General features: G+C 39.0%; 1 protein-coding gene across 6 annotated transcripts in view; it reads left to right on the top strand.

Moving 5' to 3' along the window:
* The window catches only part of CFAP97 (cilia and flagella associated protein 97), a 28847-nt gene extending 2147 nt beyond the window's left edge, over positions 1 to 26700 (top strand). For 3 of the 6 annotated variants that reach the window (XM_035557908.2, XM_035557907.2, XM_035557909.2), the window contains exons 2-6: positions 6582 to 7466; positions 7565 to 7636; positions 18064 to 18332; positions 24064 to 24214; positions 24875 to 26700. In XM_035557908.2, coding sequence (XP_035413801.1) covers positions 6602 to 7466; positions 7565 to 7636; positions 18064 to 18332; positions 24064 to 24214; positions 24875 to 25002 — 1485 coding nt within the window. In that variant the 5' untranslated portion in view covers positions 6582 to 6601 and the 3' untranslated portion in view covers positions 25003 to 26700. Of the gene's footprint in view, positions 1 to 1160; positions 1282 to 6581; positions 7467 to 7564; positions 7637 to 18063; positions 18333 to 24063; positions 24215 to 24874 lie in introns of those variants that run through there. The other 3 variants (XM_035557906.2, XM_035557910.2, XM_035557905.2) reach the window with 3 other exon arrangements.
* Positions 26701 to 27359: the final 659 nt, after the last annotated feature.

A 27359-nucleotide genomic window follows, 5' to 3' on the forward strand; every position in this document is an offset into this window, starting at 1 on the left:
AGGATCCTGTGTTTCTGCCTAGGACTTAAAAGGGTTCAGATGGTCATCAGGACTGCACAGTTGGTTGAGGCTTTGAAAATGAAGTTGGATGATCTCTCTAGAGACTTGACCCAGCAGTATGTATAAGTACGTCTTCAAGGAGGCTTTCAAAAGTTGCAGTAATATCCCCTCAGATTTATGGGAAATGGGCAGGCTGTTATGATAACAGGTGTACCCTCAGTGCTTCCACCAGAGCTGCTCTTTAAAGCTTTTTCATTCTTTGCTTTCCTGGTCTCATGCTCAACCAAGACTGGTGATAGTAAAGGTCTAAAACAAGCCCTATCTTTCTTGACAGAGGTATTTCCCATCCAGCAGTCTGAACTGATGGTGGTGGTGGGTATTTGGCGGTGGTGGTGATTTGGTTGTGGGTATTTAACAATCTTGAAGTGTTTTATTTTAATAACATAATATAGAGAATCCCAGGAAGCCCACCCATATCATGATGAATTTAAAAGACAGCCCTACGTTCCAGTATTTTATCTGTTTTGCTATAGTAAGACTTCTCATCTGAAGAAATGAACAAGTCATAAAAATAAAATGCAAGAGAGGATCTCGAGAGGCCTTTACCTCATTTGCCCTGCACGCACTCCGAGGCAACGTGCATATACTTGGACTGAGTGGTAGTTGTTTAAGCTGTTCTTTGTGTATTGATTTAGAGACTGTACTAATGTACTTCCCCCTGCTCACCTGTACCAGTCAGTGCTTCTTCCTCTTGGATAGAAACATCCTCACTGAAAATACATGAATTACGTCTCATCTTCAGCAGCTGTGGAGAATGTGGTCAGCATCTCTCTGAATGTGTGTGTATTTCCCCAGTTGCGATAACAGGTGTCACAGGTGTTTTTAGCAGGTGTTTTGTGCATTGTGGGTACAAAACTTGCATTTAATTGATCCGTGTGGAAACACATCTATGCCAAGTGTTCAGGGAAGTGCTGATGACATGGCTGTTTGTGTAGCTAGGTCACCAAGCATACTAAAATCTGTAACATAGGAGCACGAGCAGGCTTCTGGTATTCTGGAGTACATTGTGACTTACCAATTGCTGAACTCTGTCGTTAGTTTGTAAAATGTGTTTCTTCCTTTTGGCCCTGTCATCTGCTTTTGGGACCAGCACAGAGGGCAAGTCCAGAAAATGCTGAGTTAAATGGCATGTGCATGATATGGATGGTCAGCGCGTGGATGAAAGTGTCCTGACCTCTATTTGGGCTTTACTTTTGAGCTCCGGCTTCCCAGCCGTGGCAGGTGAGCATCTGTATATTCTAAGTGTTTTTGGCACGTATCTCTACTGTTTGCAGTGAATGAGGCAGGAGCACGGAACAGACCCAGGTGGTTTGTTACAAGGTGGGGATAATGGGGCAGTTACTGCACAAATATTGGTGAAATTTTTTCCTCGTGTTTGAGTGGTATGCTTGCAGCTAAAGGAAGGCGTACACAGAGAGTCCCTAGGCTGGTGCACCAGGGTGATGTCTCGTGTAACCCCAGCCTTTTTGAAGTGGATTTGCTCAAGTGTTGCATTAAAGGAGGAGTTGTTCTCTGTTATCTTGCAAGCGGTGGACCCTTCCAGGTAGGGGGAGCAGCGTGTGGCAGTCTGCCCACAGGTGTGGGTGGCATCACTTCTCCACGTTCACAAGCAGGGCCAGAAGCTGCTGGTGTTTTTATCAGACAGAATATGATTCTTTGTTGTTTATTTTTATTCTAAGCTGCTTCTGTTCCCTCTGGGTTTGGAGGGTTTGCTGACGACTTTCCTGGGTTTCTCTACAGTAAGCAGCAGCAATGGCCTTGTTACACGGGCATCATCGCAGCCATCGTTTAAGCTCAGTAGTCTCCAACCCAGGCTTTCCTCTCACGAGAATGAGGTTTATTAAGGAGCAAAACTAAACTAACCACTTCCCACAACATTTGCTAGGATACACTAAAGAAAAAATCTCCGTGCTTGTTTCCTCAGCAAGCACGTCCTTGTGGCTAGAGCTGGTGTCTTTCCTTTGCAATCCTGAGTGTCGTTTGGCCTCTAGGAGAGCTCAGGAGAGATCTTTCCACCAGGAACCGCAGCCTCCTCAGTCATCTGCACTCCTTTTGTTTGATGGGAACATAACCAAGCGACCTTTGCTGGAGAAACAAATTACAGAATGAAGAACATGTAGCGGCAGGGAGAGTGTGTGAGAGTGAAGTCCTGAGGCTACAGGTCCACCTCCCTCAGTATATTTTGGCTTTTCATAGTAGGGGAATGGCTTTTTTTTTTTTTTAGATCAAGCGGAACTATTTTTTTTTCTTCCCCTTCTTGTACATTAACTTCAAGGCCTTTGCCCTGCGGTCATCCAGGGCTCTGTGGTGGTCATGTGCTCTCATTTGCTCTAACAGATGATGGCAATTGACTCTGTTCCAGGAGCTTCTAGTGCCCACTTCCTGAACTGAATCCTTGCTTGGAATAGGCAGGAGACTCAGGACTTTCTGCTGGGATCCTTTTAAAGGATTCAAAGTACTGTGGAGCATCTCCAGTGGGCCTGCCTCTGTTTGTAGACAGTCAGAATGATCTTCTGAGGGCTGACCTGACATAGGTTTGAGAGTTAATAGACTGTATTTTACAGCCTGCAGAGAAAATGCTTTTTCCTTTGAGTATACAGCAGAGAAAACCAGGGCAAGGAGGAAAAAAAAAAAAGGGGGGGGGCAGCAATGGCAAAATTTTTAGTGGGGAATTCCCTCGTGGGAAATGGTTTCCTGAGAGAGATTCTTCCTCCTTTGCATGCTGTGTTGCTCTCAGTAGCAAAAACGAAACCTTGAATTTAAAGAGGAGGTAAGTAGGGCTGGGTGTGCACAGCGAGGCACATGGCTGGAGGCAGCTGCGCTGCTTGATCTCAAACACTGTGATTGTATCTGAGAACAAACTAAGTTTTAGTTCAGTCTGTTTTACATGTTTTAAGACTTATATTTTCCTGTTTTTCTCTCTTATAAGCTAAACAAGCCCTCATAAGTTGTACTTTTCCAATCTTAGAAATTTTGTTGCACCTTCCTAGATGCTTTCAAATTTGCTCACTTTTTAAGTGTCAGCCAAAAATGAAGGAGGAAGGGCAGGAAAAAGAGGGGAAGGGCCAGCTTTGAATTAGCATGCTTTTACATGGTAACTTGTTTACCGATTATCATTCTGCAAATGGTAATTAGATGACGTGGTTAGCATTTTCACCCTCTCCAGGTACACCATAGAATTTGGTGGTCAGCATTAATGAGGGGTTAGGATCCTTGACAGTGGGGCAACAATTAGAGCCAGAGGATTTGGGAACATCCTAACCAACATCTGCCACTGGCAGTATAAAACTTTAATTGAGACGCTTTAACCTTCCAGCCCCTTAGCTTTCAAACACTTTATTCTTCTGTCTGAGATTGGGAGGGTGGGTCTGTGTTCTGAAAAGCTGGAAATTTCCAGCTGAAAGGGGGGTGTCTGTGGAAGCAGTGATTGTGCAGGCTGGGAGAAGCTCTCTGGCTTTGTTAGTTCTTTCCAGATCGCGTACCAATATTACTTACAAAGGAAAATTGATAACCTTCAACCAGAAGGTGTCTTCTTATTGCTTCTGATAGAGGGTTTCATGACAGGAAGCCACAGAGAGCATACATCTTTTGAAAATAAATACAGTGGTCATTAGAACTAACAGTTAATGAGAAGCGTTTGGTCATGATGACAGTTTCTTGGGATTTCAGAATTTCACTTGTTGGTTCTGTATTTTAATAAGTGTTCCCTTAGCAGAACTCTGAACTTCTCACAGAAATAAAATGACATTCTGCACTGTATAGAAAGGGCTGTGTGTGCACAGTTTGTTTATTAAATTAGACGTGGTTCATCAGCAAAATTGCTTACTCTGTATTGCTGCTGCTTGGCAGATTCCAGCTCCCTTAAAGACCTTCTGGCTGCGTGAGGGGAATAGGAACAAAAAATACCATCTCTTCATCTGTTTCCTCTCATTTGTTTTTAACAGAAACTACAAAATTAATTAAAGTTTAGTTTGTGAATGATCAAGAGTGTCACTGAGAGAAAGGGACCGATGTAGCGCATCTGTTTCCCATTAAGAAGAAGGCTGGAATAGTTACGGGGCTGTGCCAGAATGTGGAAGGAACGTTTGGCACTGAACTGACTGACTGCTGCTCCTCAGGCACAGTAAGGCTGATAAACTGCATTTCTTCTGGTAACGGCCGTCGTTGTCCATTAATCAGTTCTGGCTCAGGCTTTGTGGAAAACTGATAGTTCAGCTATTTGTAAGTCACGTGGAGCAGGAAGACGTGTCCCTTGGCTGGTGCTGGAGGTGGGCAGGGGTTTATGGGCCCCTTGCTGTTTCCTGTCACATTTTGTCACCTACTCTCTGTCCTCTTGCCACCATCTTGAGTTAAATCCCTTCTTCACTTAAGAGGTTGTGTTCAGCAAAGAAACATCTGAGAAGTCTCCGTGCAACCACTTAGTATCTCATCACCTGTAATATAATCCCAGTTTAGTATCTCATCACCTGTAATATAATCCCAGTTTAGTTACACTTTCTGAACTGGGCAGCAGTACAGAAGCAAACAGTAGGTTACACAACAGAGTTCTGTATTTCAACCTGTACCAGTGAGTCTGCATCCATCCACAAACCTGGTGTTGCCTTAGCTGTGTACGTACAACAGTGCTAACGGTAGGTCTCATCTGTGTGCTTGAGACAAGTGAAATATGCCACGTGTCCACTTTTACCAGTCAGTCATAATTAAACAGTGTCGCGTTACTGTCTTCTGATTCTTCTTCTGTGATGTACGTTTTCATATATTCACATACATTATCCTTTTAGGAAGCTGCTCCAGGAAGCCGTGCAGGAATTTGTATGGCAGTTGGGCATTGCAGGCTGCGCAACCTTCCCTGAAGCCAGGGATCACAGCGAGTGACGTGCATTGGAAAAGTTTCCAAATTCCGTGTAGCATTTCAAGTTAGGGGTTCCCAAGTGTTTTATTCCTTTGTTCTGGTGTTCTGAGAGGGGTTAGGTGCTTAAAGAGTTTCTCTTAGGCCACCAAAGTTGACCTTTGCTTGCTTTTTTTCATAGTGTTTTCAGGTCTGTACAATATGTAACCTTATTAAATCTCTTCAGTTCTTTGTCTTCACGGATTTTAAAACCACAGGAGATTCTGTACCTTCTACTTCTATACTGTCCTTTTTGTACTTGGGGTGCGTATTTAAAATCCCTGAAGCAGAGCAGTATTTGAGAAGTGGCAAGATAACTGAATGACGGTGACCTTTCAAAATCTTGTATTTTGAAATGATTTTAAGTAGAGGCTTTCTTGGGAATAGTCTTGCACTTTCAAAGCAAGCTTAGGAATTCCTTTTTCACCCTTGTTTGCCATGGCAACAAATTGTATGGGTTTAAGGGAGAGCACCTCTTGAAATATTCTCGTTCTCCTGCCTTGCATAGTTGCTTCTACTGTCTTTGTTCTTGGTTTCCTTGAGTCTGAAGAATTTGATGGATTTATTAATTGCATTTTTTATATATATATATATATATATATAAGATAAAAAAAAAACTGTGACAAATAGTAGGAGAAAAGTGCTTCTAGCTAGCTGGGAACAGCGGTCTATGTTACTGACTATTTCTGTTTTGGTTGTATTTCCTTTTTAGTTCTGTATATATCCCAATAACAAGTGGAAACTGTCATATCCCCCCTACTACATGCACGATTTTCATAGGATCTAACACCGTGTATTTCTGGAAGAAGTATGACACGATAGGAGCAGTTCTGTAGAGCGTACCAGCACTGAGGACCTGATACCTGTGCTATAAGCATTCGTCGTCCTTTTGTTAGGACAAGCTGTTATCCGGTGCCATGAAGTGACTGGTAACTACTGGTCTGAGTGCGTTAGGTTAGTGCCTGGAGCACACGTTAGAGGTTAGTTTCATCTGAAACAAATCAGGTTTGCTTACCGTGCTACACAGCCCATTGTAGAGGAAGGACTGCCAAGAAAAGCAGGCTTCTGATCCAAACTAAAAGATTAACGCTGACACACCCCACATCTATTACAGTTTAACCTAGGGAGCCATGGATCTTTGATGTAAATTGAAATTGCACCTCCTTTTTGTTCTGAAAGTCCACAGTTTGGACCGCTGTGTCAGCCAAGGTAAGGACCACCACACAGAACCAAGGTTTCTAAAACAAAACCCAAAGCAATAATACAAAGAGGTTCTAGCTTAAAGGGACAAAACCCAGACACTTCAATTAGATGATTGTTGTAGTTAAGGCACTGTAGCCATCAAAAATGTTTGGATTTCCTTGGGGATGAAAGTCTTGAGGTCGTCATGGTTTTTGTTCCCGTGAAATAATGCTTACTGGCCTAATAGAAATAGGTAAGCCATGTACAATAAAGTAGAACCAGATTTCATTATGAAACTCAACTATGGAGTTGTCCCTAGCTATGTAACGTAATTAACTGCAGAATTATAAATTACTAGAGCTAAGAGAATAAAGAACAAAACTATTATACTGAAAGCGCGCTTGCATCTTTTCTTATGCTAACCTTTGGAAACGTTTTCTGATGGTTGCAGGAGACGCTTGGTGTTTCAGTATGGACCGCTTTGAAGATGTATCAGATGGTGAAGTGGATCATGCTTTCTTTGACAGTGATTTCGAGGAAGAGAAAAAGAAAAGTGAAGAAAATGGTGAATGTATAGAGAAAGGAAGTACGAAGGAAGTGATTCTTTCAGACCCTGACTTGATTGCTAATTCAAAGGTTGCAAACTGTTGTGAGGAGGAAAGCAAAGAGAAGCAGGAAGATTTGCAGAAGGATCAGTCCGTAGAAAGCAGCACAGACCACCCAGGGGATGCTTCATCTTTGTCACTTTCTCCAGCTTCAGAGAATGCAGGTATATCTGGAACAATATCTGCAGCAAGCGGGGAAATGCCAGAAAATGTTCTGGCTGGAATCCCCAAAATAGTTAAAGAAGGTGAAGAAGACTATTACACAGATGAAGAAGACAGTAGTGACGATGGCAAAAAACAGAAGGTTAGACCAAAGTCTGCTAAGCAGTCTAACAACACAAAAAAGGCTAGCAAAAAATACACTAATATCAGTTCCTCTTCCTCCTCTTCTTCCTCCTCTTCCTCCTCATCTTCATCTTCGAGCTCAGATACGGATTGCTCTGATACGGATTCTGATAGCTGCTTATCGGATTCATCACATTCTTCCTCAAAGAGGAACGCTTGTAGCGTGGCTCTTCTGTCTCCAAAACAAAAATTCAAGTCAGCAATAAAACTAACAGAAGGAAAACCAAAGCTTGGTGATTACTTGGAGGAGTCTGAAGACACGGTGACCGATGTAACACCTCTGTCAACTCCAGACATCAGTCCTATCCAGTCTTTTGAACTTGCAGCTTCAAATGATAAGAAATTAAAAATAAAAAGACAAGAAAATGTGAGCCAAGAACTATATGGTAATTTTGAAGAATTTAAGTACAACATAATTTTTAAAAACTGAGGCTGGGAAATCCAATCTTATAAAAGTTTTCTTGTTTTTTTTCCCCCCCCTCAGATTCTGAGTTTGATCGCAGATATAGTCGAAAAGTCTTGCATGATGCCATGGACCTGAATCAGCTTTTGAAAGGTGACTTACTTTTTTTTTTTTTAAAATAAAAAAGTGTGACATTTGTATGTTGTTGAGAGTGATACAGAACTGAATTCTAACAGAAGGGAAGGGTTGGGTTTTGCCAGTTGTATTGTTAAAATGTTTAAAATTAAGCTGTGTTGAACTCTTTGAATTCTTATGTATGTATATAGTATTGATTGTACAGTGGAAAGAAGAAGCATGTAGGAGCCCGTGTAGGTATGTGTATACATAGAAGTAAGATGTACAGTAAACTCCCAGGTAAGATTTGACTTATTAACAAATCGAATACTAAAACTGTACATGTATTTTAAGAAATCATGGCTTACTAGACAATGCCACAATTAATTATCTAAATTAAAACGCTAACCTTCCTGATAAAATGCTGGATTCTCAACCTTCAAAGTTGAAAGGTAGTCCAAAACCACATTACATAATAAAGAGAATTCACGTATTTAATCATGTATTTAAACTTCTAGTATCTTTTTGATAGCAAAACAGAATTATTTGATTTTTTTTATGAACTGTCAGCCTTCTGAAATACTATAAAGGTGGGTAAAGATACTTGAAAGAATGAACAGATGATCCTTACTAAAAACTTGAGTGGTTACTTCTTGCCAAAAGAGTTATTACATGTTAAAAATGGAGTCTGAGAGAGAGAACTTTGTGTATCTTTCGCTGCATTCATCCCAAACCTTTGTTGTATGGGGTGAAAAAGCACTGGATAATTTCATATGTGTGTTTTAAGATCTACATGATGTTCTCGGTCTTGTTTTCATGGCCCAAAGTTCTCAGTAGTAAGCTCTCTAGAATAAAAGAGACTCAGCTCAAGAAATCTGCTGATCTCAAGTGAGTTAAGAATTTTAAAGTCTGTCTGGTGCATTTTGACATTAGTTGCTATATTATGATAGATCTGGCATGATGAAAGCTGCTTGTCATTTTTCTTTACCTTGTACCTCGCTAGACTGAGCCTATAGTGAGGAAGGTTTCAAAATATGTTGTATGCATCATCTAACTTTCCTATGAATAGAGATGAGGATTTCACTGACATGGAAATTCTGATTGTAAGAAGAACAAAGCTGGCCATCAAGAAAGGTAGAGCTGATTCTGGACTCTGACAGTCCTTGTGCTGCAGCAACTCCTTCCTGCTAGAAAAGGCTTCAACTACTTGTCAAAACATGATGTTAGAAGAGGTGTTGCTAGGCAATTGAAATGATGATGTCCTGCATCTTTGCTTTTTGATAGCAAGAAGCTATTTAATGACTGGTGATTATGGAAGGATTCATCACATCCCTAAAACCAATGGGTATTATAGCTCAGAATAAACATTCTCAGAGACAAACTTGTTTGAAGGAGGGAGGTTTTCTCCCCAAACTGAAAACCAGTTCTAAATAACAATAATAAAGATTGAGTAATGAGAAGCAGAATTCATACAGTCTGGCAGTTAATGTTCCCAATTAACATGCATATTACTCCAAAGTGCCTCTCCAAGCTGGCAAGCACAACATAGCTTAATTACTTTGGGTATTTTGAAGTTTAAATGGGGCAGGATTATTAATGGTGGAAAGTAACTAGTCTGGGAAAATAGGAGCTAATCTCATTCTGAATTAGTGCTTCCAGGTTTTTCTGTCCTTTTTTTGTGTGTGTGAATCACTTTCCCCCACTCCTTCCTCCTGACAACCTGCATGAAATGTCTGTGCCTATCCAGTTCTGATGAACATGACTTAGACTGTTCTCACTTGAAGCACAGTTCTGAGTGCATGAATCAGTGTTTAAATGATCTTCAGGATGTCTCAGATTTTGCTTTAAAGTATAAAATTTTTCCTCTAATCTATACTGATGGAACAGTTTAAATTTTTTTGTCAAATGTAGCTGGGTCTAAGGATTTATAGCAGTTTTGTGGGTCTGATTTCTCAAGGTCCCCAGAAATTTGCAGAATTTGTGTCATCTGTTACTGTGATGTTTCTAGGAGACATGCAGCAATTAATTTTTATATAAATCTATGCATTGGTGGTGTGAACACTTGGGAAGACCTGAATCTCTTGTATTAGAAAATAATCATAAGAACAAAGAAAGGGTAGAAATCTATTAAAGGCTCATGATGTTCAAACAGCAGGTTTTGATCTAGAGCAGCAGTCTGGTTATTAAGCAGAGAGGTAGTTCATGTATCTTAAAATATAATTCATTAAGTATTTAGAAGAAAATTTGCAGCTAAATTAGAAATGAGCTACTATAGCTTTTCTTCTGTCTTATACACCCTTGATACATATTTGTGCTCTTATTACAAACTATTCCATTTTTATAAGCGTTCAAAAATCCATATTTAGACTAAAAAAACCCCATGCCCTTCTGTCTCCTAAAGCTATGTTTGTTCTTGATAGGCATCAAAATTTAAGTTATGCTATTCTGAATAATTTGAAGTCTCACAGATAACAATTTTAGTTTTAATTCACGTGTTCTGCGTGAAGCATATTGCTATTTGAATGCTTTTAGTTGGGAATTACCATGCAGCTCTATCACTGATACTTTAGAAATATTTTTAGTGACAAGAAGTGTGAATGAGAAACTGATAAACATGAGTGACAATACTTGGTCGCTACATCTAAAAGTTGTCTGTGTGTGTGTGTGTGCTGTTATTGAGGTGAGCATTTCCAAGTACTGCAGCTTGCAGCGAGGCCTCGGTTCACCCCATGGAAAATAACTGAACCAGTTTTAGTCAAAACGGCAGAACCTTACTTGGTAACTGTAGCTGAGAGTGAACTGAAGATTATGCTTGATAACTGGAGAGAAGCAGGTTCTGCACATTGCCAGAGACAAATAAAGCAATGAATGTAGTCCCTACGTTTGTTATGCTGGAATCAAGCTCTGTTCCACAGGAAAGGAAGCAGTGAGATGAAACGTGCAGTTTTTGGAACCTCCTGGTTGTGTGGCTGCATTGCTGTGGCTTTGCAGCAGGCTGATGAAGGCAGGGCATGGGAACAGAATATTCTTGAGAGCAGATGCAACATGAGGAAAGACAGATAAGGAAGAAGTCGCAGAGCCCAGGTAGCTGTAAGCTGCTGTGTCAAGATATGGTGTGCACGGCAACTTTCCCCACACCATTTCTGTTGTGTGGAGCCCACAGTCTGCAGCAGGAGGAGTCTCGGTAGAAACTGCATGCGTGGTAAAAACAGAGGTTGTGCAGAGCAGACAGACAAACCTGGAACGTATTGCATCGATCGCTGCAGTTTGTTTCCAAATCAGTCCTGCAGCTGTGTGACGCTCAGCTCAGAGCAGCTTGGAGGTGGGGTGGGAGGGAGAGCCCCTCCACAGCTCCCTCCCTGCCCCACTCGTACTGAACCCTGTGACTGCAGAGACGGGAGTATTAAAACCAGCCTGGGTCATGGTGCAACCTAGGCCCAACTGGGCCATATTATTCAGGTTACTGGACTTTATGATTGCTTATTAATTATCGGGTTTATCCATGATACTGCTTTGGTAGCTATGAATCCCTGAAGGGTTTAATTGCTTGTTAGTTGTTTTTTTTCCTGCTCGTGAAAATTACTTGCCATTTGGGTAGTATGCCTATTTAAAATGTATACGAATGCTAAACGTCATCAGTGATGCTTGAATTGTCATTTTTAGACATCAAAGACAATACTTAGGAGGCTGATGTTATTGCTTTACCATGCTAAGACTGATACCGTGTAGCTGATCGCTGCTGTTATGGTACATGCCATATGTATGTGTGACGTGTAAGAATTACTGTAGCATTGGAGCTGCGGGGCCGCACTGTGCTGGAATTTAAATATCTTACCAATGTGGCCACACACTATTTCAGTTATTCAGCTTTAATAAGGTTTGTCTTTTACAGACTTCTCGCTCTTCCCCCCATCTGTGTGGAAAACATGTAGGTGTGATTATGATTTTTGAAGCAGAAATGTAGTTCTTTGGTTGTTTCCTAGTTTTACATAGATTTTTTTTATATATACACCATTCTTTTAGAGATATTTTAGAAAATTAGAATAAGAACTGACTTGGCAATATTCAGCACCCATAATAAATGTTAGTTATCATCCTTTTTTTGTACTCGTGTGCAGTCTGAACACAAGGAGGGAATGAAATATGCCAATGTAGAGAAATAGTATCCAAAATTTGTTTTTGGAAGTGTTTACTTGAAGCTGCTTGTTAGAAAGATGGGAATAGAAATCTTGAGATTTTTCTGGTGCTGTTTTGCTTGATTCTATGTCATGATCCAGTATCCCGACTTATTTTAAGGAATTTAGGTTTTCATAGAATGGTTTGGATCGGGAGGGACCTTAAAGCCCACCCAGTCCCACCCCCCTGCCATGGGCAGGGACACCTCCCACCAGCCCAGGCTGCCCAAAGCCCCATCCAGCCTGGCCTTGAGCACCTCCAGGGATGGGGCATCCACAGCTCCTCTGGGCAGCCTGTGCCAGGGCCTCACCGCCCTCTGAGCAAAGAATTTCCTCCTAACCTCTAATCTAAATCTCCCCTCTTTCAGTTTAAGACCATTCCCCCTTGTCCTATCGTCGTCTACCCAAGTAAAGAGCTCTTCTCCATCCTTTTTATAGGGCACCTTTAAGTATGGAGAGACCGTTATGCAGATGAAGAGAGGTGTTAGGCACAGATTGTGAATTAAGCACCCCTCCATTTTCATTTCATTGTGCCACAGACTTACTCTCTGGCTTTAGACGAGTCTTTTGGTTTCTGGACTTCAGAATTCAGAGTGGTTTGGCAAAAATGCTGTATATATCTTTATCTGAATTTACATGGGGTATGAATACAGTTGTAATGGGATTGCACAAGGTATTTAAAGTACTAAAGATTTAGTACTTTGTGTTTTCTTCTCTGTAAAATGGGGTTGATACCTGCTTATTTTACAGAAGTGTCTGTGAGAATTAGTTTGTAAATCCACGGTATTAGCTATTATTAACCTGAGGAGGTGGTGTGATAGGGTAAGTAGGACATTGGGCCACAGACTGAAGACTGAATTCTATCCTTGAAGCTCTCACTGACCTATATGCTCTCTGATGAATCATTTTGCTTTTTCTGTGCCTGAGATTTTCTAATGTGGAAAAAAATTATAGATCACTTGGTGAAAAGCACTGTGATGTAAATATCATTACTATGAAAGTAAAAGCCCTGTGTTTCTGAATAAGGCTATTGTAGAAAATTAAATAGCAGCTTCAACTGAACATGTAGCAATTGCTTTAACTTCTTGGCTATAACTTGTGAAATTTGTCTGCACTTGTATGGTATTTGTTCTCTTTCTTATGACATCAAGAATAAATAGCAGCCCTATTTAAGCATACATTGGTAAATAGGAATGTTTTTACTTGAAAATGGTATTTTCCTTTTCTTCAAAAAGCATCAAACCAGGAATTCTCCAAAATCATTTTTAAAAATTCTGTAGCATGAAGTAATGGATAGTCAGGGAAACATTTGCACAAAAGTACTACAGGGGAATAGATTCAGACCGAACCTGTTAGACATCTCTGAGGAACTGTGATTTAATCCTTTCATATCTTTCAGATTTGTCACAGATACGGTAGTGGAGCAGTATAAAACAAAACACCAGGCAAACTCAAAAGTGTAAGCACTGAAGCAATTTAATGCATTTTCCTGCTGGGATTGCAAGAGAGTGAAAGATGCATGATTTTAATTTTAGCCTTAATGCCATTAGGAGAGCTGTATCATCCTGTCCTAATGCATTTGACTTGCTAATTATCATTTGTATTTCATGTAAGGTTTGGTCGTCTTTAGTCTGCAAGGTCGTTGCAATGCTCACCAATTGAAAGCAATAAACAGCTTGTTTATTGCTTTAAAGAAAGTCAGGTGTCTCTCCATGGAAACCAGCTTTCATAGAAATCCCATGAATACCAGAGAAATTTCTTTTACGGCTTTTCAGCAGATGAGAAGTAGCACTGTGCGCTGTGCAAGTCTTCATGCAAATGCTACTACTTGTTTACTCCTCTCCCCCAAATTATTGGTTTATGGTCCAGATAACCATGAAGTGGTTATCTGTAGTAGGGATTTAGATAAATTACTTATTACTCATTCATAGAGTATGAAGATATGGATAAGTCATATTTAATTGTTCCAAGACTTGAGGGGAAGGACAAATTGCAAACGCTTCAGAACCTTAAATCATAACCTGAAGCTTTAGTTTTGCCTCACGTTATTATTGGCCACTGCAAAAACAGTCAGGTAAACCATTCAAACACTTATGTGTTGTGATTAAATAGCAGCACAGATATGTTATTGAATAAATCAACAAAAAGGTTGCACCTGGTGATCTTTCGAGGCCCCTTCCAACCCAGGCTGTTCAATGATTCTAAGTGGCTCAAATAACTTTTGAAGCACAAATACTTGGGTTAACACTAACTGTACCTGAAGTACTTAATAGCATTTAAAATAAATGCATTTACCTCTTATGTGGGATCTTGACTCATTTATGTTGTTGTTGTTTATTGCTGGTGAATTCTCCCTGTTCTTGTAGGCTTTTGTTGGCTTCACTTAGGCTTCTGTTGCTGTTCCCGTGAAAGCGTGGCTTTCGTTGCCACGAAAAATGAAGCACATTCAATGCATATTGGACATCAGTTCCTGATATAAATAATATAATTTTGTGTCATAGTAAGTGAGCAGGGAATAGGAACATTTGACACTGTAAGCAGTGTCTTATAATAGTGCGGGTTGGTCAGGTTTTCAGCCAGGTGGCTTGAGAAGTAAACTATTGCTGATGGTGATGATTACGAGTTACAGGGTCAGAGACCTCACTGCAGGCACAGTTGAGTACTTCTGCCAAAAGTGATAGACTGGGACTCTGGTTGACCACAGAAATAACGTCACCACTGCTTCAGGAAAACCTGCAGAAACTTTAGCTCGCTGCTTTGTTCGATTGCTCCTGTGGCTGATTTGCCCATAGTTTAAGGAGCAGTGATTTTATGAATGTCCCTTGCATTCTCCTTGTTTTGGTAGGCAGAGGCACTTACTCTATATTTGTGATCGTCTTTCAGAAAGTTATGCAGTATGCATTCTGTTGCTAATCTTCTTTTTTACTATTATTTTTTTAATAAACTTTTAAACTCTCCTGTCGCAGGGTTCCTGAGGAGAACAGTGTTGCAGTTACCGTGACTTAAAAAAGGATACTGAGGAGCTTCCATCAGTTAGCAGTTGTTTTGAAGTGGTATTTGAGGCTTAAATTCTTTGTTAACACAGCTTAACTCAGTAAAACGCAATTCTGATTTGTTAATTCTGCAGCTCGAAGAACAACAGAACAACAACTCTTCGTGTGTTGTCTGATTCAATGACTCGGTGAATTGCAGCACTGTTGCTGCAGAGAGCTGCCTGCGAAATTTCGAAGGCAGTTCTTCTTTAGGCCATGCAGAAGGTTAGCTATAAAAAGATCTGTTGAGGAACTGAAGCACGTAGTGAGGAACTAGAGACTTTCAGATTAATCCTTTCTCCCTAGCCCCTTGAGGAAAACTTGCTGCTGTACTTATTGTGTCCGGTCTGAAATTCGGTGCAAAATTCATGAGTCATCTAAACTCCTGATAAGTTGCTGTATTACAGTGATTGGGTTTGGGCAGTCGTCTGCTCAGGCTTCAGTAAGTAGCTTCGCAGCAGAGTTCTTGTGGTGGTCTTAATACTTTTCCTGTAATGTGGTTGTTTTTTTTTCAATTTGTGGTTTATTTAATTCTGTCACTGTTAGCAAGCATTTAACCTCAGGGCTAGTCAGAAAGCTGTTGGTAGCAGTGAGGTCAGTTTCTACACTAAGTAAATGTAAATGATGTGTACAGTTCATACCTGTTTGTTAGGAGTGTACACTGTCCACCAAAGTATAGCTAGTTGCCTTATGGAGAATTTAAGCAGTCATGTACCGGTGAACACATGAAACCAGTATTTCTAAATAAAAATGTCCTAATTCAAAATGCCATTACTTTAAATGGAGTTTGACTAGTTCACACCTTTCAAAGAATTTGGAATTTGCACAGATAGCTATTTAGAAACTTAAATGTCTGGTGTAAGAGACTGCATCAACAATAACATTGGGGCAAAAAGCGGGGTCAAGACAACAGTTGAACAACTGTTCTTGGCTACAACCTGATTGCCACTCTTGCATGTGACGTGGTCTCGTTCAATCTATGAAATGCAATGGATGTAAGGCAGAAGATGACATTGTGTCTTTTATAGCTTTGTAATAAAATTATCAATTATGTAACTTGGCTACACATGATACGTAATAAATGTCGTCTTCAGGTGGTTGTACAAGTCACTGTCTACCAACTGTGTACTGCAGTGCTAGTTTTGCATGTTCCCATAAGGATATATCTTTTTTTACACTGAGAAGTGTACTACTGCTTGATGTTACCCTGTGAATTGTGTGGTGCTAGTTATTTTCTGTGCATTTCTTCTTGTCTCTTCTTGTCTCTCGTAGGTTTATCCAGATATGAGTCCTATCCCAGGTTTGTCTTCCCAAATGGATTTGATAGCTGTACTAATTCTCCCTTAAGAATAACTTACTGAATTATAAAGATGTTTATTGGCATTTATACTTCATTAATCTGTTGGTTGTTACACTTGATCTGCACCATTTTGCATTGTGTTTTGGATTTGAGGTGACTTGCACCTTCTCTTGACAAACTAATAAAATAGTATTTGCTAACGTGAACAGCCTTGCAGTTACAGTGCCCTAGGGGTAGTTCTTGCATATACCAGCTAGCATACTGATGGTACAAAGTTACTGATTTCCAGAGGGATTCCAAAACTCATGAACTACTTGGCTTTTGATTTCTGGATACTGTTACTAACTCTTTTTAAAAAAAGTGGCAATATTTGCTGCATCAGTTCTGCAATACAATCAGTTGAGACACTGCAATAACATTTTTCCATTTTCTTCCAAAGTAAGAACGTGTTCATTGTTCTCTGAAGCTTGTAAGCTATTAATGGCTGCCTCAAAGTCCCTCACAGCAAAATTGCTGACATGGAAGCATTTCCTGAGGAAATATTGTCATGTGTTTTTCTTCTTTCTGCTTTGCTCAGAGCTTCTGCTTTGCATGTGTTGGGCTTGTAGGGGTGAAGTCAGGGAAATCTTCTGGAGGCACTGCAGTGGTGTGGGGAGTGGTTTGAGTAAGGCTTAGGAATAGGTCAATAGCTAAGCTCTAGTGAAACTATGATTAAACATAAATGAAACTATGATTAAACATAACTACCTCTGGCTGAGAATGAAGCTTGCCAGTTATTACCTTATCTTGTGAACGCCCAAGTCTATTTTGCTGTGTATTTTTAGGTATGCATTCTTTGCTTTTTGTCTTGAAACGCCATGTACTGGGTTAATATCTGTTTTAAATTGCCAAACGCTAGTTATTTCTTCTTCTGCTACATATGCTCATTTATTTCTCTCCATACATTAAACTTATTTTTTGTCTTTCTCTTTGCGATTCCTGCACCAGCATGATGTAGCATCGCTTCAGGAGCAAAGGATCAACAAAATCACTTCCAGAAATGCATTTTGTGCCTCTGAGTTTTGCTTCCTCAATGTCAGTTTCCTATGTTAAATACCATTCCTGTTCTGCTCCTCGTCTGAGACACATATCTTTGGAATAAAGTGTAAATTGCTTTCCATGTGCAAACATCTAAATATTCATCTATGGTATAATTCTTGGACCTGTGAGTTATTTCTAGGCTTTCTGAAGCTGTGTTTGCTATTGACTGGAAAACTTATGTTTGTGTTGGTACCACAGCTGATTCCACTGTTAGGATGATTATGTGCAATGTTACTGCAGTGCTGTGTAACAGTAGCCCCATTAGCATACATGTATATATGTGGGTATATATAATTGCCTATTCTGATTGCTGGTGCCATAGTAACTACAATAAATATTTGAGGATGGAAGTTTCTGCATATTGTGTCAATGCAGAAATCGTGCAAGCATACTGGTGACGGTAGAGGTCGGGGCGATCGCAGTGAAAGGGTATCAGGAGTACTGACCATATAGAAAAAAAGGACAATGCACATTTAAGCTGATTTACATTCTTATTCCTAAATAACAAATATATTTCTCACAAATACAGAACGTGTGTGTATTTCTGGCGCTCTTGCAGCAAGTTCAGTTGCTCATTGTATCCATTCAATTCCTCTGAATTACTTGCTCTACATGGGGAGAAGGGGGTTGCTAGTGAAAAGGTAGTAGTTGAATTTTAAAGCCATAATTAGACTTGATTTTTTTTTTTGTGGTGAAACTTGTGTAAAATTAATGTATTGAGGACAACAGAGCATCCCTGAAAAATCCTGAAATGCATAAGTGTGGAATTCAAATGGAAGGAGGGAAAATGTGCCAGGGTTTTTCAGGCCCGTAAATAAATCCTAATAATAGAACACAAGTTTGTTTCTTAAATCTATTTTACTTTTTGCCATTTTAAAGCTTTTCTACAGTTGGAGAAGAAGGAACAACAAAAAATAACGATTGATCAGCCACCTAGAGGAACAAGGAAAAATTATTCCTTCACAAATGAAGAAGTTAGACAAATCGATCGGGAAAACCAGAGGCTGTTAAAAGAACTGTCCAGGCAGTCTGCAAAACCAAGGAGCAGGAGTACCACACTGAAAAAGTCGACTCTACCACCTCCTAAATTGTACCACAGCGCCCTCAACAGGCAAAAGGAGCAGCAAAGGATTGAAAGAGAGAACCTGGTGAGTTCTAAGAACTGCTTTGGATCGGTAAATTGAGGACTGTTTATTGTCGGATGTATCATTGCTAAATGCTTACAAAGCTGATTACGCAGCACTTGTAGCTTTACTGCAGTAAGTCTGCAGTGAGTTCTCATTACCATGCTGTTTGCGTAATTGTTCAGATGCTTTTTTTCCAGATGAAAATAGATTTTTCTTTGAGTTCGCTCTACTTTAGTGTAATTCAATTTAAGGGGAATTTTTGTTTACGCACTCATAATTTCGGGTAGCAGTCTAATTCTATTCATCCTACTCCATGCATCGTAATTACTAGTCAAGAACAGGCTAGCAAAAAATAAAGCAATCGATACGATAGCATCAAACCCATTATATTTGAAACACGGAGGATACCGTGTAGATGTCAGTTTTTGTTTTTAATCATTTTACAGCTATCCATCGCTTTTAATATTTTTAGCGCTCTGCTTTTCACGTTATTTGAATGTATGTGGCAATCACAATAACTTATTTTACTGAAAACCAGAAATTCAGACTAATTTATAAGGATATTAGCAGAGCTGACAAATAATACTGTTTTTAATAAGATTTTAAGTGATTGCATTGTATTACAGGTAATGACACTTTCATATCATCTAGTTGTTCATTAATGCCTTGGAAAAGGAGATAAAATGTAGTCAAAGAAAACAATTTTTTAAAAAAAACTTCACTTTCAAAAAAATTAAGGAAAATTTATAGTGGAAGTCATGTCTTTGCTCTTTCTCTTTTACTAGGTTGCAATTTCCTTTTATACAAATACAGATTTCAACATGGAGGAAGTCTAATTGTCCTCTTCAAAAAAATCCATTACATTTTAGTTTTTCCATCTTAGATATCTAGGTAGTTAAAACTTTCAAAGTGGGAAACTATAGATTATGGGTGACCAAAAGAACTCAACACACTGAAGGAATTTGGCACAAATGTGTATTATAGATATGATATTCCTCATTGTGGGGAGGGGAGGATATGTTTTTTAGGCTTCAGTGGTTTTGAGGTGGTAGGAGGGCTTTCCTCATGCGTTGTAGATGGTTGTTCTTTGTTTGTTGAAAGTGCTGGAAGCAGGACTTGCTCTTCCATATGGACCCTGATCATCAGAGTGTATTCTTAGGCTGTGGAGAGGAAGTGCTGCGTCAGCCACGTACCACCTGGAAGTAAATGCAATATTGATTCGATGGTTGCTTTGATATTAAAGTACATAATATTTTATAATACACTTCTCTTTTACTCAAAGCCACACATTTTTGTTTTTGAAATATTGCAACATTTTATCCAAGAATGTCTTGCCTTTACAACTTCTAGATCAAAAATTCAGCACAGGTAAATACTGCTAGTCATTTCACATCTTGCTAGACCAGAGTGCGGCTCTTGCCAGTAGAGGACGCTGCTGACTGAGAAAACATCCTACTGCCGTTCCTGAAGGTACTCCCAGCCTTGTCTCCTCTCCACTGGAAAGGAACCTACGCACGACACACACGTGTCCGTATTGCTACACGTTAATCACGATTTCTGCCAGTATAAATAAAATACTGAGCTTCATAGGCTGGGAACTACACGTTATTTGAACTTCAGTGGTTTGTCGTGTGATGCAAAATCTGTACTGGTGTATAAAGGTAGGTGCTCGGAGGCCTTTAACTACAGGTTTGCAGCCACTGCACCATTTCTCCATCACTTCATCTAAACTTAGAAGTAATTAAGGTCTAATGGTTGGCTTTTTTTGATTTTGTTTGCTTTATTAATCGTCTGACTAGGATGTAGGTGTGTTAGATGACCGAAGTGAGCTGAACTGCTGTGTTCAGACCAAGTTCCTAGGGGACAAGTGATCTTTGAAGCTTACACTTGAAGTTTAGTGGAAAAGACGGTGCATGTGTAGTGCAATTCTGCAGTCATAGTACTAAAGCTATAGGCTTTTTGTGAACAAAACTGCTACGGTCTGCCGATTCCTTACCTAGCTTTAAGATTCCTGACCACTGCTGTGATAATTATAATAAAGACTCACTAATTGCCAGGTTGAAGGAAGGGTTTTGGTTATTTAGCATGCTACTCAATTTTGTGTTTTTTTCCTTTTTTTGTACTCTTAGCTTACTTTCTTTGTGTGGATGCCAACCGCAGACAAGCATGCCAGTTTTTCAGCTAAAAAGACTTTTCTCTAGATTGAGGTACCTGATGGATAATGATGTTTAGAGTTTGTGAGGTGAGAGCTAATTAATTCAACTGGAGAGTTGAAGAAAATTGCAAATCCTTGTGCTAAGAACAAAAAGCTGTCCCTGAACGCACTGTTATCTCCTTCACCCTCCCCCACCTGGACTCTGCAAAGGGACAGTGTGGTCACTAATATGAGTGACATTAGAGGAGGCATAATATAAATAAATTTGAACAGCTGTCAAGACACTAGTCAGCTGGTTACGATTCAAAGGAGGTGAAACTGAAGCCTTCACACATTTAAAAAGCAAAGTAAAATAAGAAAGTGTCACATTTTACCTTTTCTCTGGACTCAGTTTGGGAGTGCTGTGTTTTCAGTGTTTTTTCTTCAAAATAGCTGTAGAAAAGTGTATATACTGAGTTTCCTTCCCTTTTCTTTTTTCTTTTCCTAACAACATTAGAATTAGATTTAGTGTTCTACTGCTATGCCCAGAGCTGAACTAAGAGCATTTATCTTAGCCTCCCATATAGCAGCTATCTTTTAGTATGGTGTCGGGTTCCTTTGTTCCCCAATTGTTGGTAATGGGACACTTCCTTCTGTCACTGACTATATGTATTTTAGTGTCTTTACGGATGCTAGTCTGTGTCCAGATGCCTAGATTTACAAAGAATTATCTTGTTCCTGGAAGATAATGGCGCAGGAATGCTTTATGGGATTGTACCTTTTAAAAATTATTATTCTACTTTTATTGTAAACTCAGTATCATAATAAGAGAAGAAGATGGACGGAAATAGAAGCTTTGGGAGGCTTTTTGCCAAGCTGAAAATCATCAATGATATTACATCATTTTGCATGGGAATGGGGAATACAGTAGTGAAAATTGACTTGCTGAATGCTAACGTAATCTTGTTGAGCTTGAATCAGGAGCTCTGAGCAGCTGCAATGTAATTAAGAGCAACTAATGGCATCCCTGCAATATATGTGCCTGTTAGTCATTTTTCTCCTTAATCCAGGTGTTAAGAAACGAAGACATGTTCCTGATCAGATTTATGTCATGTGATTTGATTCTTTGCTTATCAAGGCCAATGACAAAATTTCTATTGCTTTAGTGGTGTGGGATTAAGGCTACAGAGATTAAGCACTCCAGAACAAAGCAAGTGCCAGTGTTCTGCAATCCATTTCTCAAAATGGTGTTTTAAGGAGAACGTAATGAAGGAATTAGCAGATTTAAATGGGTAATTGAAAACAAATCTTATTTGTTCAATGTACTTGTACAAGGCAGTTCCTCAGTTAAAGACCACAAGGCTTGCTAGTAAAAATACAGGGATTGGATTAGTTCTGGTTTATGGATCTTGTAGGTCAGGGCTGCCATGGCAGTGTGTCGATGAGTTCATTGCTGTATGCAGCAGGCCCTTCTCCAAGCTACAAAAATTATAACCGCAAATAGTGTTTAAATGAACATGCGCTTGGTACAATACTCAGCAGAGGGTAGGGGTACCACAGGAGCTGTTCTCTAGTTTGCTACAAAACTTTTTCTTAGAACAGGGAGGGAACCACTTAAGCACCACATAACCTATATCTGTTCTTTTCATATCTAAGGATGTTGTGAAGTCCAGTTTCAACCTGTTCAGAAGGTAACGTTTTAGTACTGAGAGTGGTCTGCTTTTTGCTTTAGTAATCAGGACTGAATGCTTGTCGAAATACAGGCGTAAAAGTAAAAGCAGGGAATTGTATTTAAACTGGGGTTAAACAGGCATATGCAAATGTATGTGTGCAGAATCGAGCTTGAAATTACTACAATATCAAGGTATGTAAATTCTGTGAGGCTGTTAGAGCTGGAGTGCAGACTTGAAACATGCTTGACCTTCACAGGAAAAAGAATGTTGCTTCTACAATTCAGTTTACCCATTTGTGAATGAGCTGAAGATTTCGAGAGCTTCGATTTCTAACACAAAATAAACAAGTAATCTTTGCAAGTCTATATGCATGTAGGTATATTAGGAGACGGTGATAACTTGTGTGTAAAATGTGGGATGTAAAGTTTAGAGACAAGTCTACCATTTTGTGTTCTGTAACTGGCTTCGGTGAAGAGCTATTTCTAGCTGAAGTTCTTCCTTTGACTTTTGCTTACTTAGGTATTTCCACTTGACGGTGAACTGGCTGGCACTTGATGCAAGCACTTGTGACATATTACGTCTGAGCCAAAATGGCTTGTCCTTTCTCTCTCTCACACTGCAGGTTTCCAGTCCCCATGCATAAACTACCAAGAGTTTGCAGATTGCTATTACAGTTAGACGATGACAACTGACATCTTGTGAATACTATAACATTTACCAAGTCATTTTCTGTGTCTTTTTAGTTCCTTTTTTTGTGCGTGCTTTTGTTTGTTTGCTTTAGAAGAACAATCAACAGGAAAGAACCTAAACAGGACCTGGGGGCAGATGAAGAGGGGGGGAAAAAAATAATTTCATACAAAGTGCAGTTTAATGGTTAGACAGATTCTTGATGTCTACCACATAAGTATGCGTCTAAACAATACATCCTTAATTAGTAGAGGTATTTTTAGTACTTTGGAGGTTGGTGTAATTGCAGTTTGCATTGTGTTTCATTGATAAGATGCGTGTCATAACCCAGATAATGGTTGTGTCACTGCCAAATGTTTGTAGGGCATCAATTCAAATTAAGTTAGCGGAGGGAATGTATAGATCTATGAAAAGCAAGCACTGGAGGCTAGATGTATTACAGATGTGAGGTGATTGATTGGAAGCTGTACATAGCAGAGTCCTTCTGAATTTTTGCCACCACAAAGTTCTCTTGTTTAGAAAAATTATGGAAAATTCTTAAATCAGTGCATCCTGTTTCAAGAGTAAGTAGTTAGGAAGTATGAGAAACTGTGTGTATCTTATAAATACTATGTAAGTAACTGTTCTGATATGATGATTGCTGCATGAGTGCCAGGGTTAACTTCAACAGGAGGAAATGATGTCTGTAACAATTTCAACTATAACCTCATAAAAGTACATTATGGATAAAAGATGTACATAAAATCCAAAATCAATAATATCTAATTATGCTTTTCTTTTTTACAATTACTTTCACAGGACTGAGGTCAGTAGTTCTCTCTGGGGAGCTGTTCTAAATATGCTTGCAAAGCAAAAATCAAAATAAAACAAACTTCTCATCCTCCCCAAAACTTACCCCTCTTCTTCTAGAGTTAAACATGGAATAGGAATAGGAGAGCTCATCTTGTCTTCTGCCACCTTCACCAAACAGATGTCATTTCAAGTTACCATAACGTGCAGTGTACTATGGGGTACCAAAGATGTACTCAACACAAATGATGATATGTAATGGACACTGTCTTTTTATTGCAATGAGAAAAGTATTCTATGTGAGCAGAATAGCATGTGCTGGTCACCAGTGGAGTTGTTCGTGTTGAGAAACGCTAAAAATTGTTGGGTTTATTTTTTTCAGTTAAAATAGAAACAGCAGTCTCTGAATGTTTGTTTTGTAGCTTCTTGTTCATTCTTTTTCTTGATGATGCTGTTCTTTGATATTAAGGCTTTTCTGAAGAGATTGGAAGCAGTGAAACCAACAGCTGGTATGAGACGTTCTGAACAATTGATGGACTATCAGCGCCAGATGAGTTATCTAAGTTCTTCACCATCTGTAAAAAGAGGAAAGTCTCCTTTCAGCCAGCTTAGCCCTTCTAGTAAGTACTCTGAAGTTGCAGATTCTAGTGTTTCTTTATAGGTGTTTCTCTCACTCATAATTCAGAATTACGAGGCATTTATTATTATTAAGAAAAGCGAATTAGTCTTTTTCTGATACAGAGATCATTAAATTGATACTGTTAATTATACCAAAAATATGGTGACTGTGTGAATTGTTTTTATACCATTCTAAATTTCTAATAAATCACCTTGCTAATAATCTTTGCCAAGAAGGTGAAAAAAAATCACTGTTGTAAAAAATAGTAATAATAATAAATAAATTTGCCAGTGCTTTTTATTGAAAGGACAAAGCAAAAAAAAAAGTTCAAATTCTTATTTAGAAAATGTGAATCTACTGATAGTAGCTTTGTTTCTCTTAGAAATTGTGTGTGTAGTTTTTGGAAGTAGGTCATGTTTCCTCATGGATCCATCCCTATGTCAGGTTAAAAAAAACACTGCACTATGGCATGTGCTTGAATTTTTTGCTCTGACTATTTACAAACAACTCAATGTTGGTTTTGGATTCAACTTAGTGAGTGATTGTTTTGTTTTTGTGGAAACTGTGGTAATGATTTTTACAGTAATAATATACCATGAAGTTTTCTGATATACCCAGCGTAAGTGTTCTTAATCTTTTTTTTTTCCTTGTGTTTTAACAGGAGGCACTTCAAGAGCATCCACTGTACCAAGTACAATGAGCCAGAAGACTGAAAAAAACACTTCTGATCCATCTGGTGGGGCATTACAGAGACCTAAGCCCACTAATGTTCGTGCTGCTTGGTTATAAGTGCGTGCTACACCTCACATTCTGAGATGTTCCTCAGATTTCTATTTTTAGTGCTTTTGTAAATTCTATGTGCAAAAATATTCTCTGCGTTGTTTAGTGATTAAAAATGCATAGTATATGATATAATTTCATATAAAATTGTTTTATGCGAACACTTTCACTTCAGTCAGTGTTTCCTGCGAGAGGAAGTATTTATGAAAGAGAGAGGTATTTAAACATACAGTAGAAATCATTAATTATTATTTTATTGTCCAGTTATAAGTGGAATTTGTATCCGTGACGTGGAAGGACAGAATTGCTGCACTATAGGGCTTAATTCCTAGATTGTTGCTTTTCATCCTGGCTTTAGGTAAGTCTTCTGAACTTTTAGGTCATGTTCATATGACTGAAAGAATCTTCCTCTTACAGCAGCATAACGGGATGAAAAGCGGATTGTATATTCCTGCATGGTTAATGAGAATACCGAGGCTGCAGAAGGTGTTATTCTCCCATGGTTGCAGATCACTCAAGGTGATGAGCGTTTGTTTTGTACTCAAGACTGTGTCTCTTCTAGAGAATTTTAGAAGTTGTATTGGGACCTTTGCGTAGGAAAGAAGCATCTGATGATATTTGAACACCACTGGGTAACAGAGACTGAAGTTTGAAATGAAAAACAGTTTCAGATTGACTCTTAGAGTCAGTTTTAGATACTTCACAAGCTAGAGAACAGTAAGCAAAGGAAATATTTCATGGCCCTTCTTTTGCAGACCCTTGCCCTTCTCAGTGGGGAGATAAAAGCTTGAACTGCAGGAAGCTTCAACATCTGCTTTTGAAAGCAACTGTTAATCACCATTTGAAAAAAAAAGTGTTGAAAACAAAATCGTATGCTTCTTAACCTATTTTTAATGTTATGCACATACCAAATATTTGCAGTAGCGTCAGGCTTCCTTATCAAACATCCATTTATAAGGGGAACAAAGTTTAATGCTGTTGGCAAATAGTACATAATAGGCTTTATTTCTATACATGAAGGCAAACTTTTAGTGATCTGATTTTGTAGGACTGTAGTCTTATAAAGAGCATAAATTATGATGCCAGTGTCTGGAACCCTGCTTGCTTACCCAGCATCTTCCCAGGAGAGATGCAGGAAATCTCTTTGTGTTATGTATAAGGAAAAAAGCTGTATTCAATAATGCCAGGTCTTGGCCTTACAAAAAAAGAATTTATCGTTCTTTGCTCATGCTTGCATGAGAGCTTCAGCTTTCAGGTATTCTGCATTGTAATAGGCTTTTCGCTTGGTCCTGTATGACAGTTTGGCAGAGCTTCTGCACCTGGTGATCTGCAGATCAAATTTAGCTGTTTGACAACATATGAAGTTTTATGTTTAAGCAGCATTGTGGCAAACAGATTTTATTACAATTATTATTCATTGGTAGGGACTGTAAGGCTTTTTTTTGCATAGTGCTGCTGTATTTATTTGTACTCTTGTGCTAATTAAAATTATTCACTATTTAAAGATTTCTGTCCTTGAATGTGAATAAGAGTTTAAATACTTCTGAATGTTCATATAATAATTCTCTTCTGTAAAAGAATTCACAAAACAGATTACTTCTAATCACTGCTTCTTATTTTATTTAACTTTGGTATGAAATACTGTCAATTTTATATGTCATTTTTGTAAACCATAAGAAATAAAATATTTAACATGAAGTGTTTGTCAATGCAGTGACTTCTTTAAGAATTTGACATTTGATACTAAATTGCAAAGGATGTCATTGGAGAAATGCTTCATGCTACCTGTAGTCAGGGGAAATGCGAGGAATCACTTTATTCATTGATACGTTTTACTTGTTAGTGACTGGTGCAGTGGGGTGGTTTTTGCTTTAAGTAAGCCATATTGACAGTCTTTGTTAAATTAGATAATTTCATCAAGATTTTTATGGCAACAAATTCTACTTCTGGTAGACTTATTTCTGTTTGATTTTTTTTCCTGTAAGTTGTCACTTTTTCTTCTGCCTTTTTCTCCACCTCCAGAAGATTTCTTCAAACAAAATGCAAACTGTTTCTCTTCCTACTTAAAGCAAGCCACCACACTGAGTTGACATAGTTTCAGATGGAGACCAATTTCCTTGCTAAAGTGACAAGATACTCATTTTGAGTGACAACACTGGAGCACTGATTTCACTGCAGTGAGAAATGGACTGTGATGCCTCTGTTACGTTTCTGCTCTGGAGGTGTCCATGCTTCATTGTGGGCTGCCTTTCTTCCAGGAATGGGGTTCTGCTGCGTAGCCCTTCTGCACCACTGAGGGTCTTAATGAAGGTCCTAGCTGAGATTGGCTATATGATAAGAACAGGGAGTGATCATGTATTCCTGCG

Source organism: Cygnus atratus, chromosome 4, assembly GCF_013377495.2.
Source record: "Cygnus atratus isolate AKBS03 ecotype Queensland, Australia chromosome 4, CAtr_DNAZoo_HiC_assembly, whole genome shotgun sequence".
Taxonomy (NCBI): domain Eukaryota; kingdom Metazoa; phylum Chordata; class Aves; order Anseriformes; family Anatidae; genus Cygnus; species Cygnus atratus.